This window comes from Micropterus salmoides, unplaced genomic scaffold, assembly GCF_014851395.1.
Source record: "Micropterus salmoides isolate LMB-PRFRI ecotype aquatic unplaced genomic scaffold, ASM1485139v1 Ms_hic_scaffold_3, whole genome shotgun sequence".
NCBI classification, from domain to species: domain Eukaryota; kingdom Metazoa; phylum Chordata; class Actinopteri; order Centrarchiformes; family Centrarchidae; genus Micropterus; species Micropterus salmoides.
In genome coordinates, this window is record NW_024042261.1 from 34,831,739 (window position 1) to 34,846,386 (window position 14,648).

Below are 14,648 nucleotides of genomic sequence, written 5' to 3' on the forward strand. Positions count from 1 at the left end.
AAGGTTGATTTGTGCAAAATTTCATTAGAGTCAAACTCATGACCAAAGAGCTATGGGCATTTAATGTACTGCTGTAGCATCACGTATATGTGAAATGCCATAAACATTTGCAGGATTACTTAAGACTGCTGACTGATGCACCAACTATAGAAGATTTGGGGAAACAGTCACAGCAAAATAGCATGCTATGAACCAAATTGGATAAACTCTGGAAGAGTGGTTTAAAGAGCTTGGAAAACAGCTGCTAAGCTGGTAGAAACAACCTGGTCACAAGCCTACATGTTTAACTTTAGGCAAACAACCGCTATCACCACCTGACTATCAACACACAGTGGCAAACAAAAAGATGAAAGAGCGCATTGTGACATCTTTAACTGTGGCTTGTTAAGCAAAGCACATGTTGTGTAACATGTTATGATGCACGTTTACATGTGCAGTATTATTTCACACATGTTTGTGTGAGCATGGCTTAAGTTTACCTCTACGGATATGACTGCTACTGATGTTGATACGTTTTATGTCTTTAGATTTCATTGGATAAAGCTGACTATACAGTGATATATATATATATATATCACAGTTGCAGGTTTGGTAGTTGGTCTGCAGTATTTTTCAGGATATTCCACCATATCAATGGCTGAACACGTCGACTGGTACACATTTTAATAAAAAGCCAACATCTCTCCCCAGCGAGATCAGTGCAGCAGCTCTGTGGTCCAGAGAGAGTTAAGCACTTTATTTGCTGAGTCAGAGCAGCTGTCTGCCTGCCACACCATGATAACAGAGCTTTGTACTGTGTAGTAGAGAAAAGGCTTATGGGCAGTAGACTACCCTGACCTTAACGTTTACACTGCATGTATCAGCCGCCCTTTACATAAACACCATAAACAAGACAGCAATTTTTTCAAGGAGAAACTAACAGCATGCTGGGTATTTTAGTGTGCCTAGCAACCTCTGTCTGTGAAAACAAGTGCATGGTTACAGCCTGACGGCTCAGGGATTTAGCTCTGAACTTCCTATGAACTAGAATGTAAGTTAAGTTTCATTAAGCCAAGAAATAGTCCAGCACATAATCGCCTGTATAACCGCAACATGTCGTTTTTACACTTGTTTTTGCACAATATCAACAAACAAGGTATGCAGTTTTAATTTGTAAGCGTTGGATGTGCTGGTAGGAGAATTTTGTTAACTTTGGACAGAGCCTGGCTAACTGTTTCCTGCTGTTTCCAGTCTTTGTGCTAAGCTGCTGGCTGTCACTTCATATTTACCGTACAGACATTAGAGGTGTTAGTCATCTAACTCTTGGCAAGAAAGCACATATTTCACACACAAGCTCATACTTTACACTTTTCACACTTGCCATTTTCATACCAAACTTTGCAACAGCTGTGTTTGTGCTATAAAACTGCATTCTTGTAAGTGGCATAAAAGGCTGTGGGAAAGGCCATCGTGAACATCATGGGATCTTTTCCACTGACTGAGTTTTTTAAGGTCAGTTTGAGGCTCAGTGAAAGAAAAACACTCTTATCTCATAAAGCCACTATTGACCAACTACTTTTATTTGGTACATGAATAAGGGGGCAGCATGCGGGTTCAAACCCCGGTTGCCCCGGCCTTTCTGTGTGGAGTTTGCATGTTCTCCCCGTGTCTGCGTGGGTTCTCTCCTGGGTTCTTCTCTTCCTCCCACCGTCCAAAGACATGCGGACTAGGTTGATTGGTGACCCTAAATTGTCAATTGAGTGTGAGTGTGACTGGTTGTTTCTCAATGTGTGGCCCTGTGATGGATTGGCGGCCTGTCCAGGGTGTACCCCGCCTTTCGCCCGTAGTCAGCTCGGATTGGCTCCAGCCCCACGTGACCCTGTATGCAGGATAAGCGGTTGACGATGGATGGATGGATGGATGTTCAGGATCTACAGACGTGGATTTAAAAGGAACCAAGCCCACATCTTCCACTTCCTACTGGGCCAAGTACCATCCAAATGATGCTGATGGCTCAACCTGTGTGTGGCCACGACAGAGCCAGATGAGGACCACATCACAGAAAGGATGGTGGCCACATCTGGTTGAAAACCTAAAAATCCTGTAAAGGCTAAAAGCAGCAATCAACAATAAAATAAAACATAAAACAGTCTTACAACATACACAAATACATATGCACTTTCCAAACTTCCCACACGCATACAGTATACAACAATCTGCAACTCTGATAGGTTAAACCAAACAAAGAAGGCATCTATAAGTGACACTTCTCTTTCTTTGTTTTGGAGGAGACAGAGAAAAAAAGGTTAATTGAAATATAAAATAATGGAAAATAAGATCAATATAAAGATAATTTACCCTGATAATAAACTTAAATTTTGCCAATGGCTCTTAAAAGACAGGCAAGGAGATCTGTCACTTTCTTATTTTTCAGTTCAGTAGGCTGGAAAGTCTTTGATGAATCTGATTTTGTCAATCAACTTTATTACAGTTTTGTTTGGATTTAGAATTGAGAAAAGACAGCTACAGTAATTACCAGCACAATAATCCAAAACTTCTGTGGTGACAGATGAAAACGCGTTTCCTGGATGTAGCCTACTTCCAGGACTCGGAGCTAAGCACACCCTCCTGTTTCTGCTGTGGGAGGAGGATGCGTTGACAAGGAGGGGTTCAAGTTCAATTAGGACAGCCCCCAGAAAAGTTCTCACACAGAAGAAAAGACAAGAAAGCAGTCATAGAAACAAAGAGGGACGCGGTCGGCAGCAGCTCTACTGATGTTAATCCAGGAGTAAAACAAGACATGTATTCTGTAGGCAGGTGGCTCCTGCTTACAGGCTTCATACTCTTTTACATCATCTATCTTCTGTTCGGAGCTCTGGTTTTCTCCAGCATCGAGCGGCCGGTGGAGGACAAGCTGCGACAAGACATGGAAGCCCTGAAGCAGGAGTTTCTGAACCAGAGCTGCGTCGACGCCGCGTCCCTCGAACTTTTTCTCGTCAAAGTGCTGACGGCAAACAAGTACGGCGTCTTCGTCCTCAGGAACTCCTCCGTTTCTTCAAACTGGGACCTGGCATCCTCCATGTTCTTCGCCAACACTTTGGTCACCACAGTCGGTGAGTTCAAATAAAACAACAGAAGAAGTTTTGTTTTAGCGAGAGACGTCACCAGGTGGCGATTTTGCGCAAAACTCGCGTCAACTAACAAAACAAAACCGCTAATACAGGGACTTTCAGTTGATTGGAGAAAAAACACCAGAAATGTCCACTACTGTTAATGTTGTTGTTTTGCCATATGACATGGATGTGAAAGACAAGGTTCAACTGTGCGACTTTAACTTACAGAGATAATAACACAAGCATACCTCGGGAAAAACCCAAAGCCATGGAAAATACCTAGGTTTTCTCAATACTTGAACAGATAATTTTCTGTTAAGTTTCCTGAATAATCTGTAGCTATACACAGTCAAAAATGGAAGACTCTTTAGCATATGAATTTGGGGTTCACGGGTCTTTTATAGTTGATTAATAAGGCAAAGTTTGTTAATGAGGGCAGTCACTGACAATTACCAGACAAAAAATAACATGCTGTACATTTTTGGAGAATTTAATCAGATACAGTATTTAAGCCTGGTATGTAACCTGTAAGTACAATTACAGCTAAGTCTAAAAGTCTAAGCTAATTTGTCTTGTGCAGACCACTATGAAGGCTGCAGTGATGAAAGAACACCATTCTCTTCAGTTAATATATAAAAAAGTGTGCTTAGACACAGAAAATAGTGAACGATCCACTTCACATGCTTTGCTTTGTATATGAGCTCTTACCCTCTGGCTGATAGTTTAGAGTTCCAATATGTGGAATGAAAACTCATTTGTTCCATCTTCCATAAAGGTTTTAAATAGCAGCAGTTAAATGATAAATTGGTGGAACTGTACGTGGTCACAGGGCACTTTATAGTAGAGTTATATCTGTTTTAAGGTTAAATGTGCAATATTTCGCCACAGTGTATGATGCTAATATAACTGTTTTATTGGTTTAGTGATCTTTAAGCATATAAAACTTGTAAGTCCCACAAAGGACCAAGTGTCTCTGATTATAAAGGGGTACTTCAGAGATTTTGCTCAAGTTCACTTTTTTGTCATCATGAGGAGCACTGCTCAGCCTGTAATAACTGTTGTAAAACGTCTGAGAAAATAAGCCTGAAGCTTTACTATTATGTAATGTAGATGAATACTTTGTGCTGTATGTTGGATCCAGCTTATTTACATCAGCACACATTCAAATACACTGACTGAGCACCACAACTGGCCATAACGTTAGCCTGGTTTCAGTAGCAGCTTCTACAGATATGACAATCCATGTGGAATGTGCAGTTTAATTACACAAATTCGACACACTAAAAATATGATTTATCAGTGACATCAAAAACGGTGCGGTGAAAACCATGCTTTATTCAGTCACATGTTTTGGTAATGCCTAATATTAAGACATTATGGGGAAAAAATAGAAAAGCCTCTTGTTTTAGAGCCATCATTTTCCAGGTAGAATGCAAACAGAAATTCTGTATATCATAGTTGCCTAATATTTTAAGCATTTCAGCTTTGAAATTTGCCACGGTACTATAGTTACAGAAATCATGTCCATGCATCTATTACAAAAAAAAAGGGAATATGAAAGAGGATGGAGAGAAAAACAAGCAAATGATGAGACGATCGCGCAGGTTGTAAACAAACCTCCAGTTTATTATCTAAGCCTTTTTATGAATACTTTGTGAACATACAAAGGTACAGTACATTAAATTAGAACTATGAAGTTCTAATTTAATGTACTGTCTTCAAAATCAGACTGTGGAAGTTTACAATGGGGAGAACCTATCTGATCATCTCACTGCTTGTGTTTTTGTCCTTTTGTGCTCACTGCATCTTCCTATCCCAGTAATGATTATATTAAAATGCTAGCGTGACCAGCAGGAATGGTGGCCAAAAGTATGAAAATAAGACCCAGGTTATTCTTACTCTTTAGTCTGTAATGTTTATTGGTGTGACCATTGAGCACTTTGGACCTGGCAGTTGACCAGAGTTGGGGGTCATGATGTGCTTGACAATTTGATTGATCAAAGATATGTAAAGTACAGCTGTTAAAAATGTTTTTTTGTCATTCCACATTGAAACTGAATGGTTGCTGAGCTACAGTAGCTTGTGATTGACGACACTGGTTAGATTTAATGAAGAACAATAATGGGTAATTACTATTACCGGTGTTTAAAGTACAAATTCTACATATCAGTTCACTTTGAATTAGTTAGTTGCAGAATCAACAGATAAGACGCAATGCTTTCAGCTGCGCTCAGTTTCCCTCCTCTCTAAGATACTAGATCTATTTCTGAACAGGCCTACAGGGCACAGGCCAAGGGGCCCAAAGGGTCAGGCAGCCCATTGTGATAGCACTATCAGGTTCTTACCATAAATGGCTGTTTGGTCGCTGTCAACAAAAACATTTTGCATAATTCTTTAAAGTTTCTTTAAAGTCTTTACTGAAATCTTCCACCTTGAGTGAGGTTATTTATCCTAGAAAACCGTATACCCAGCGTAGCTCTATTAAGATCCAGTATCTATAACCTTACTACAAATAGACAACTGCACATCAAATGATATCATATGATCTTCTTGTACAAACACTACTTTTTCACAGATTTTTGACTCTGCTCTGTGGAGCCATGACTCCCTCGTCTGGCCTCATCACCTGACTCTGGTTAGTCCTGGATCAGTGTGGCAGTTTTATGTGTGGGAGTTGATTGGGCTTTTTTGTAATGTTTCTTAAATGCGTCTGTATTGTCTTCATTATAATTATATACTGGGTTGTTACTGTAAATCCCTTTTCCTTTATGTGACAGAGGACACAGAGTTGAGATCTGGCCCAGTCAGAGGCTCATTTCAGTTTAAATAGTTTCAGTGCTGCTGTAGAGAATGTCTCCCCGTTGGCAGATTTCCAGTGAGTGGTTTGTGCTAAGAGCCGGGGTTTTATTTTCTACCTCCCAGCATTAGTTCCCATTGATACTGACCACAGCTGCTGTTTTTCAGTTCTTTTGGCTGCATCCGAAAAGAACTAGTCATGTGCTACTGTTACCACTTCTCTTACAGGTACAGTATTTTTACCTGGGAGGCAAACTCTTGAATTAATGAATATATAGAGAAACACTCATCTAAGGTGTCTGCCGTTGTCACTGTGTGCACACGGTATAAAGTTTAAATGACAAAAACATAGATTCTCACTTACCTCTAGCGCGTTGTATACCGTTCAATAAAATACACCTTTATTGTTCACTTAAGAGGAGATTTATATTCATCTTATCAAAACATAAAAGCATGAAAGCATATTTTTGGTCGCTAAAGCTACCCAATGCACCTCCTACATTTGGGAATGTATCACCATTTTAACAGTGATCCTGTTCTCCAACGTCTCCACTCTCCAACATATCTGTCCTCTTCCTTAATCTCCAGGTTATGGTCACGCTACTCCTCTGTCTGACGCTGGAAAAGCTTTCTCCATCATCTACGCTCTAATAGGAGTCCCCTTCACCATGCTGGTGCTCAACGCCTGCGTCCAGAGGCTCATGTACCCGCTGGTCCTCGCACCCGTCTGCCTCCTGCAGCGTTCGGGCATGGATCCTCGTCCGGCCACTTTTGTCCACTTCCTGTTGCTACTGGTTGTGGTGGTGTTGTGCTTCTTTGTGGCACCGGCTGCTGTGTTCAGCTCACTGGAGAAGTCCTGGTCGTTCTTTGACGGTATCTACTTCAGTTTCATCTCGCTGTGCACCATCGGACTGGGGGATTTTGTTCCGGGGATGCAGCCTGGGCAGAAGTACAGGCCACTGTACCAGGTCTCTGTCATGGGTGAGTGTTGTTGTTATTACGTCTCTAATTAATCAACAATGCATTTGTTCAGTAACCCGACTCAAGTGCAGCCATTGGTGTATGGCTAAATACAGTATTATCAGACTTAAGCCAAGAATATCCACATTGTTTAAGTCATATTTGGCCCTTTAAAGTACATTTTTTACAATGAATTCTATTGTAACAGATATAAGGGCTAATATCATGTTTGAATCCTCATAGGCCTACTAGTGGAATCTGTACTTGTGTCTGGTGTGTCTTTGTATGTACTCCTTTCCAAAACCTGCAGCCAGTTTTTCCTGCTCATACAAGTGTGACGTGTCATTTTTAGGGGCAAATTTTTCTGCTTCAGTTTCATAACTTTCATAACTTTCATAACTTCACAACTCACTAAAAGTTAACTCTGAATGGTTTTCTACAGTCACACAATCACAGCACCAGGCTCACATCCGTCCTCTTCTAAGGTTTGATCACCTGCACTTGTTTGATAAGAAGGTGTGGTCCGTCATGATCCGGGACACCGTGGCATTCATAATTACTTCTGTTAACTGAGCTTGGAGTCAGGCAGGTCTAACAAATTAGTTTTAAATGCAGCCCAGTTTGTTTGTTTGCTGGCTCCTCCTGTCCACATGTCGAAGTGCCTTGTATGGCAGCTTTGCAGTTGTGAGAGTGTGTGTGAGAGAGTGAATGGGTAAATAAGAGGCAAATTGTAAAGCACGTTGTCTGCAAAAGAAGAAAAGCACCACTTAGGCTACTCTTTACTATTTGGGTTAATAATAGCTTCTGTAAATGATGTCCATGTTCACATTAAAGATACCTGTGGTGTTTACCCAGAGTGGGTTCCCGTTTAATTTGTCTTACACACGCAGGTGATGCCATGCACTGTACTGATAATTGTTTCACCCTAGTCCATTGCTGATCAGAGGGTGGTAATCTGCCAAGAAACACAGAAGTGTGCCCTGAATATGTCTGTTTGATCTGAAAGTGTAGTGGCCTGCAGAGGCACAGAGCCAGAGATGACCGATAATTACACCAATCTCACCGAAGATTCTTATCTCTTAAACTTTCATCTTCTTCTTTCAAGAGAAAATAAATTGGGGTTTTTTTTGTTACACAAGGAAATGAGATGCAATGTCCTGAAAAACTGGTTTTAAACTAAGACTTCATATCAAGACAGTAATGGATTACAGTAGGATTGTTTTGTCTTCTTCCTCTGAGGGGAGAAGCTGACCTTTGCAGCCATATATGCAGTCTACATTCTCACCTCTGATGTGAGAAGTAGCACCTCTCACTGCTTCTCTTTTTCTCTGTAGTAAGCCAGGGCATGACAGGAATGTTCCTCATAATTTAAACAGCTCTCTGAATTCGGCTTCCTGAAACCTGCATCAGCAAACACCAATGCTGACCTGTGTACCTTATGATTTCCCCTGCACTACTCATTGGACATTCCCCACAGTCACTGTAAAGTAATGGAACAGAGACCTCTGTAATCTCTAGAAGAGTTGGCCTACTTGTACATTAAGGGACTATTGTCCAGGACCTGCACTCTGTGGTTATGCGGGGCAGTTAAGTGCATACATGTGACAAAAGAAAACCAAATAGCTTTTTTTGAAGAAAAAGAATCAGAGCAGAAATAACAAATGTTGAGCCCATTTTGTTTGTCTTTGCCATCAACTTTAGGGCCTTTCTGTCTATTCTTCATAAATGAAACTGTTCTCTGAATTGGTCTGTTTGCAGTCTATAAGCAATGTACGTTCATTCAACTTTGCAGAAAATTTCATGAAACAAATGAAATTATGTCAGAAGCATCAGTGACTTTTCCAATAAGATTTTAATACCTAGAGAGAGTCGGTGCAACAGCTTCTTGACTTCCTTACTGAAGTTCAGTGTGTGTAGATCAGATGTCTGTTCGATGAAATACTTCCATATAGGGCTGTGCGATATGAGAAAAAAAAATCATATCCCAATATATAGGTAATTTTAAATCCCAATAACGATATATATCCCAATATAGAACTTTTTTTTTGTAAATTCAATGAAATATGGCATTTCCAACTTAACTAGGGCTATTTCTCTGCATTAGAAAGGTGTCCCTCAACAGTAGCATTACCCTGATTGTTTAGACGTCTGTTGATAAGCAGGCTGTAATTTCAAGAGCTAGAGCTATTTATTTGATTGCAGAATAGCAGAAGAGGGATGAATCCCCAAGAAGTTCTGGCAATGACATGAATGAGGGAGTATTGAAGTGGGTAGAAATAACGGCGGCCATGAATGTGTAAGTCTGTGTATGCGGTTCTTTATTCTCACAGCATAGGCTAACCAAAACAGCAAGATATTATTCCCAAAACTTTGTAATTTTTTACAGCTAGGCTAGTAGATCCAAGTGCAGGACTAAGAGCGGGAGGAGACTGCCTTTAGATAAACGAGGAATATTTATTGCGGGTTTGAAGGGATCAGAGACTGTCATCACTTAATTTAAAGTGCACCCACAAACCTGAGGTCATTTTGTGTTCCCTTTGATGTGAACTAGATTGTTGCGATCACTGCTGAGAGCGGAGGTCAGGCATGTGGGGAAAAAAACGAAATATTAAATGAAAATTTAATGCAGCGATTGAATATCTGAGTGCAGCCCTGACCAGAAGTGTAAGAAGCAGAAAAGTGCAGAGCAATATAAACATACAGTGAATGATAGAGGGGTGTCACTGTGAAGGGAAGAAGGGAAGGGAAGAAGCAGTTCCTGGAATGGAGAGTCCTGTAGCATGGCAGTTAGCATAACGTACTGGGATGCAGGAAGTAAGGATGCTGTTCATGGTGCAATGGTGGAACTGTCAGAGGAGATGGATGGACTTTCTCCAGTTCTCTCAGAAAGAGGAGATGCTGGTGAGCCTTCATGAGTTGTGGCCAAAAGAGGCCCTCAGAGATTTGGACACCCAGAAACTTGAAGCTGGAGACATGTTCAACCTCGGTCCCATTGATGCGTGTGCGCGCCACCTTTGGTCTTTCTTAAGTCCACAATGAGCTCTTTGGTTTTCTTGGTGTTGAGGGCCAGATTGTCCCTCCTTGTAGGCAGATTAGTCATTGTTGCTGATGAGGCCAACCACCATTGTGTCATCTGCAAACTTGATAATGGGATTAGAACCGTGTGCGGCGGTAGGTGAAGTCGTCTGTGGGACGCCATGTTTCAGGGTGAGGTTTGAGGAGGTGTGGTTGTCTAGCCTAACAAACTTTAATTTACCATATTAGAAGCTGATTTTGTCATCATTTTGGCAAGACCATCTTGTGAGTCATCGTTAATCTCTTTTACCCAGACATGATGGTTATTCACTTTCTGTTATCCCCACTGCAAAGCTTCTTCTAGAATGAAAGTGATGCCTGTGTGCCAGTGCCAGCTTTAAAATGTTTAAAATGCAGTATTTTATGATGTCTGTTTTTGGGGAGCATGTCATTTCTAAAACAGCAACCAAATAAATGTTGGAGTGTTGTGGTATTATTTAAAATAACATTGGACCTGCAGCTGAACTGAAGACTGATTGAAGTGAAGACTCTTTCAAAAACTGCAAACAAGTACCAGGAGTGTGTTGGCCTGACAGGGTGGACAGGAAATTATAATGTCTTAGCATGGAAACCATTTGGGGGCATTCCCAAAGATATGATTGAGATGTTAATTGTAAATGAGCTTCTTCATAAAACCTTGTACTGGATCCCAGTTGTTATTTTCTTCATGTTTAGATGAGACATCACTGTCATATGATGGAGGTTATTTTCATAATCACGCTCTTGTTTTCAGTTTCTGTGTGGGTGTTTTCTCTATAATTGAATCGGTACTGGAATTACCTTTTTGTCTAAAAGTAGCCATGCTGTTTTGTTTTTCCGTGGTGTCAGTCAGAGAGAGTGAATATCCAACAAACAACTTATTGAGATGAATGCGCACTGCTACATTCAGGACTGCATAAAATGTGTGATTGCTGCATATCACCTTAATTTCTATGGTAAAACAGTTGTTTCTGTGGCTATTGAGGATATTTTGTCAGACTACAAATGTTCTGCTGATATACCCTTTCTTCCCCCTATAGTCTTAAATTTGGAGGAATTAATGTTTTCCTCTGTGCCTTGACTTCAGTTTGAAGGAGGCCCAACAGTTCACACAGAGAAGCCATGTTGTTTTCCCATCCTACAGGCTGTGTTAAATAATGATGTAGGTCGGGTCGAATCAGATTAACCCAAACAGTCCCTGCAGGTTCTGAGGAGGATTAATGACCGACTGCAAGATGTGGCCTGTTGTTCTCACAGCCTGATGATGTGACGTTTCCTGAAACTAGTGCTTCCACAACTTAAGTGTTGTGTGCTAAAACTGATAATATGTAAATGTGTTCTGCCTGCTGTAGCGGTAAATGAAAATGAGTCAGCTGCTAATAAGTATATTTTTTTTTTGTCAATCTAGCAGCAGTAGGAACTAAAATCTCTTGTGTTCTCAACAAGACAAAGATGGCAAAGGGTTATTTCCTGAGATAACTGCAGAATTCACCCTATAATGTTATTAATGGCAGCCCGAAATGGCTAAATTTAACATTTTCGCATACTACGTTTAATTTATTACCAGCCATGATCATATTATTTAGCATTTCGCCATATAAAATGTATTCTCATTCTGAAGTTGTGAAATGCAAAGGCCCCAAACATGGTGAAACTTCCTCCTCATATTATTGAAGTTCAAAACTGCTGTACCAAGACTTTTCCACGACAGCACAGCACTACTAGTGTTGCTAGTAGGGCAAAGATTTTGGTTGTTTGGAGTTTGGACAGTCAAAGTCCTTTTAACTCGTCAAGCTCTGTTTTTCACCACAAGAGCAGTATGACAGTATTAAAGGTTTAAAGTTTGCAGGTATAAACTGTTTGATTTTAAGTACAGTAATTCAATGAAGGTAATCTAATGAGTGATTATCTGTATGCATTGTTCTTTAAATCTAATGCCAGTTGGGTTGAATTCAATCATTTTCACCAAAATTTGACTTCCTGAAACCTGCAGATGGAAAAACATATAGGAGCAAAGCCAATCAGATATAACCAGCAAGAGCTGACCTGGGATTCCCCCTGCACCACTTACTGTATACTTCCCACAGTCACCGTGAAGTTATGGAGCAGAGGCCTCTATAATATAATAATATAAGGCCTCCTAGAGTTGGCCTACTTGTATCGTCAGACTATTGTATGGTCTACTATAGTTTAGTGCATACATGTGACATGTGACTTTAAGGCAAAGAATCAGAGCAGAAGTAACTCATGCTGAGCACATATTTGTTAACCTTTGCCACCAATGTGAGGCTACTTCTGTCTGTTCCCCATAAATGAATCTGTTGGCTGACTATATGTAGACAACACTTGTGTTCCTCCATTGTAAATTAATCCACCTTTGCAGAGAATTGAATGAAACAAATTAAATGATCTCAGAAGCATTGGTTACTTTTTAAAGTTTGTTTTTTAATAAGCTTTTAAAGCCTAGAGAGAGTACCTATTATACTTAAGAATAGAGCAGAAAAGGTTATCAAATCTTATAAAACCTACTGGTTGGGGCAAGAGTCGGATGCTTTAGCTGTTTAAATTTCAGGTTGCCATTACATTCACCAAGCCACCTCATGTATGGGATGTTGGTGCAGTCTTATTCCATGAATTAGATTAATTCAATACTTTCAGAAATATTGAAAAGTCAGCTTCATGTAATGACTTTGTTGTGCAAAAGTAGATTAGCACATTGTTCTGTTGAATAAATGGCTTTCTGTCTCTCTGCCCCTCCTCTAGTCTACCTGTTTGTTGGTCTGATGATGATGTACCTCCTGCTGCGCACCTTCCACAAAATGGCGGACCTCCACGGCCTGACCACTGTCCTGCAGCTGCCACGCTGTGAGGAGACCGATGAAGACAGGGAGCCCATCGTGGAGAACGAAGATGAAGCTCAGACGCGCCCTTACCTGACAGAAATAGAGCCCAGCAAGCCCCTGGAGCCGGGATCTCAGCCCTCATACAACAGCATCAACAAAGGCTGAGCTGTGAGGGGGCAGAGAAATAAAAAAGAAGCTCTACCTCTGGCGACCCCTTGGTCTTGAACCAGTGATAAACACCCAGACTGGTCGGCTGAATCTGAATTGTAGTCTTAATTTTTATCATTTTGTCTGTTTCCTTGTTAAAAACATCCAGAGGAGAGAACCTAATAGTAATAATGAGGAATTGAGGTGAGTTTTAAGATTCAGCCTTTGTGACTGAGTGGTTACTACACCGCTTTCTGCACATACGAAAGGACTATCTTAACTTGACTACAGCAACCTGCCTGGGCTAAAAGGCACAGATGTTTTTCCTTCTCAACACTGCTGTAACTGTGTTGTGTTCATCGTGCAGGCTCGGCTGGTGCGTTTACAGCCTCAGGATAGCACATGAAGGGCTCTGACTTTTGATACGATTGGTTGTTATCAGATCACTTTTGTCTTGCATGTATTTTTGTCTTCATGACTAACAAATATTGTATATAATTGTGCTGAAACTAAATCTTGGTGATGCAATTTCAACTTTTACACCTTTAACTCCATTTGTTTTTATTTGGGTGCATTGTTAAGCTCCTTCTCTTTATATTTAACATATGCATATTATAGCCAAAACACCTCCAGACCAATGACCAGACTGTCCACTCATATATTGACCTCAGGCCAGGAATGGCCTTTACTTACTTTTGCAACACTTTGATGCATCTTCACAAGCATGAAGGATCTCCAGTGAAATGACAAGTGAATCTGTTAAACCTTTTGATCACATCCTCAAATAAAGGTCAAATGAGGGCCTACGCTGAGCATTTCAAACTCTGGGGGTGTTAACTAGTTAACTCTTGTTTCAGATTTCCTGTGCGAAAGTAATAACTTTCCTGTGTCTGGGTCTGCCTTGAAAAGTACAGTGAGCACTGCGTTTGCCTCAGGACACGGGCTGTCCTGCTTTATGGTGCTTCCCCCTGGTGTCTACATGTATGTAGCACAACATGTTACTACACCTCCATTACAGTAATATATAGGGTCAAAGGGTTTGTAGTAGAGGGACTGATGAAAAGAAAAACAGTGTTTTCATTGTGGTGATTAAGGGCGTAATTCATTTGAATGTAAAACCAAATGTTAGTTGACCTGTTCTGTGTGATTTCCACTCTGGATTTTATCCACCATAGAAATGCACTTTAAAGGTGGGGTAAGTGTTTCTGGAAAAAAAAATCCAACACCATGACAAATACCATTTTTATATAGAGCAAACCACACCCCAAGTAATGACTACTAGGAAGTAAGCTGAATGTCTGTGGGCAAGTCATTTAATGCTACCTTTCACACAAGTTATGGCTGAAATGGTGTGTGGCTTGGTACAATCCACTGTATTTCCCATTTAGAGCCAGGGCTGAGTATAAACACCAGATTTTTTTTTCCAGCGCACACAGAATGGACAGCTGGCAGACGGTATTTGCCAAAAAGACATGTGTTTGATTAGAATCGCTTACCTCACCTTTTCATGTTCAGTTTTTCTTTTACCATTGAAGTTGTAGTCAAACAAACAGGCTAATTATATCCTGATATTGTAAAATTGTCAGTTTATGTTGGTGTGTATGTTATTGTAGTTTAATCAGTTTAACATGTATTCATATTAGACTACCATAAATTAAAATAAAGAACCATCTCATCCTCGTCTTCAGCGAGTTGGTTTGTACCATAGAATCATCCAAAAGATTTTACATGCACGTCCTGTGTTGTCCATCAAGTG

At 40.5% G+C, this 14,648-nt stretch overlaps 1 protein-coding gene across 1 annotated transcript; it reads left to right on the forward strand.

The window, feature by feature from the left end:
- The first annotated feature begins 2,593 nt into the window (after window positions 1–2,593).
- On the forward strand, window positions 2,594–14,575 carry kcnk6 (potassium channel, subfamily K, member 6). The gene is made up of 3 exons (XM_038693116.1): window positions 2,594–3,092; window positions 6,477–6,869; window positions 12,666–14,575. The coding sequence occupies exons 1-3, from the start codon at window positions 2,780–2,782 to the stop codon at window positions 12,908–12,910; spliced, it is 951 nt and encodes a 316-aa protein (XP_038549044.1). The 5' UTR covers window positions 2,594–2,779; the 3' UTR covers window positions 12,911–14,575.
- Window positions 14,576–14,648: the final 73 nt, after the last annotated feature.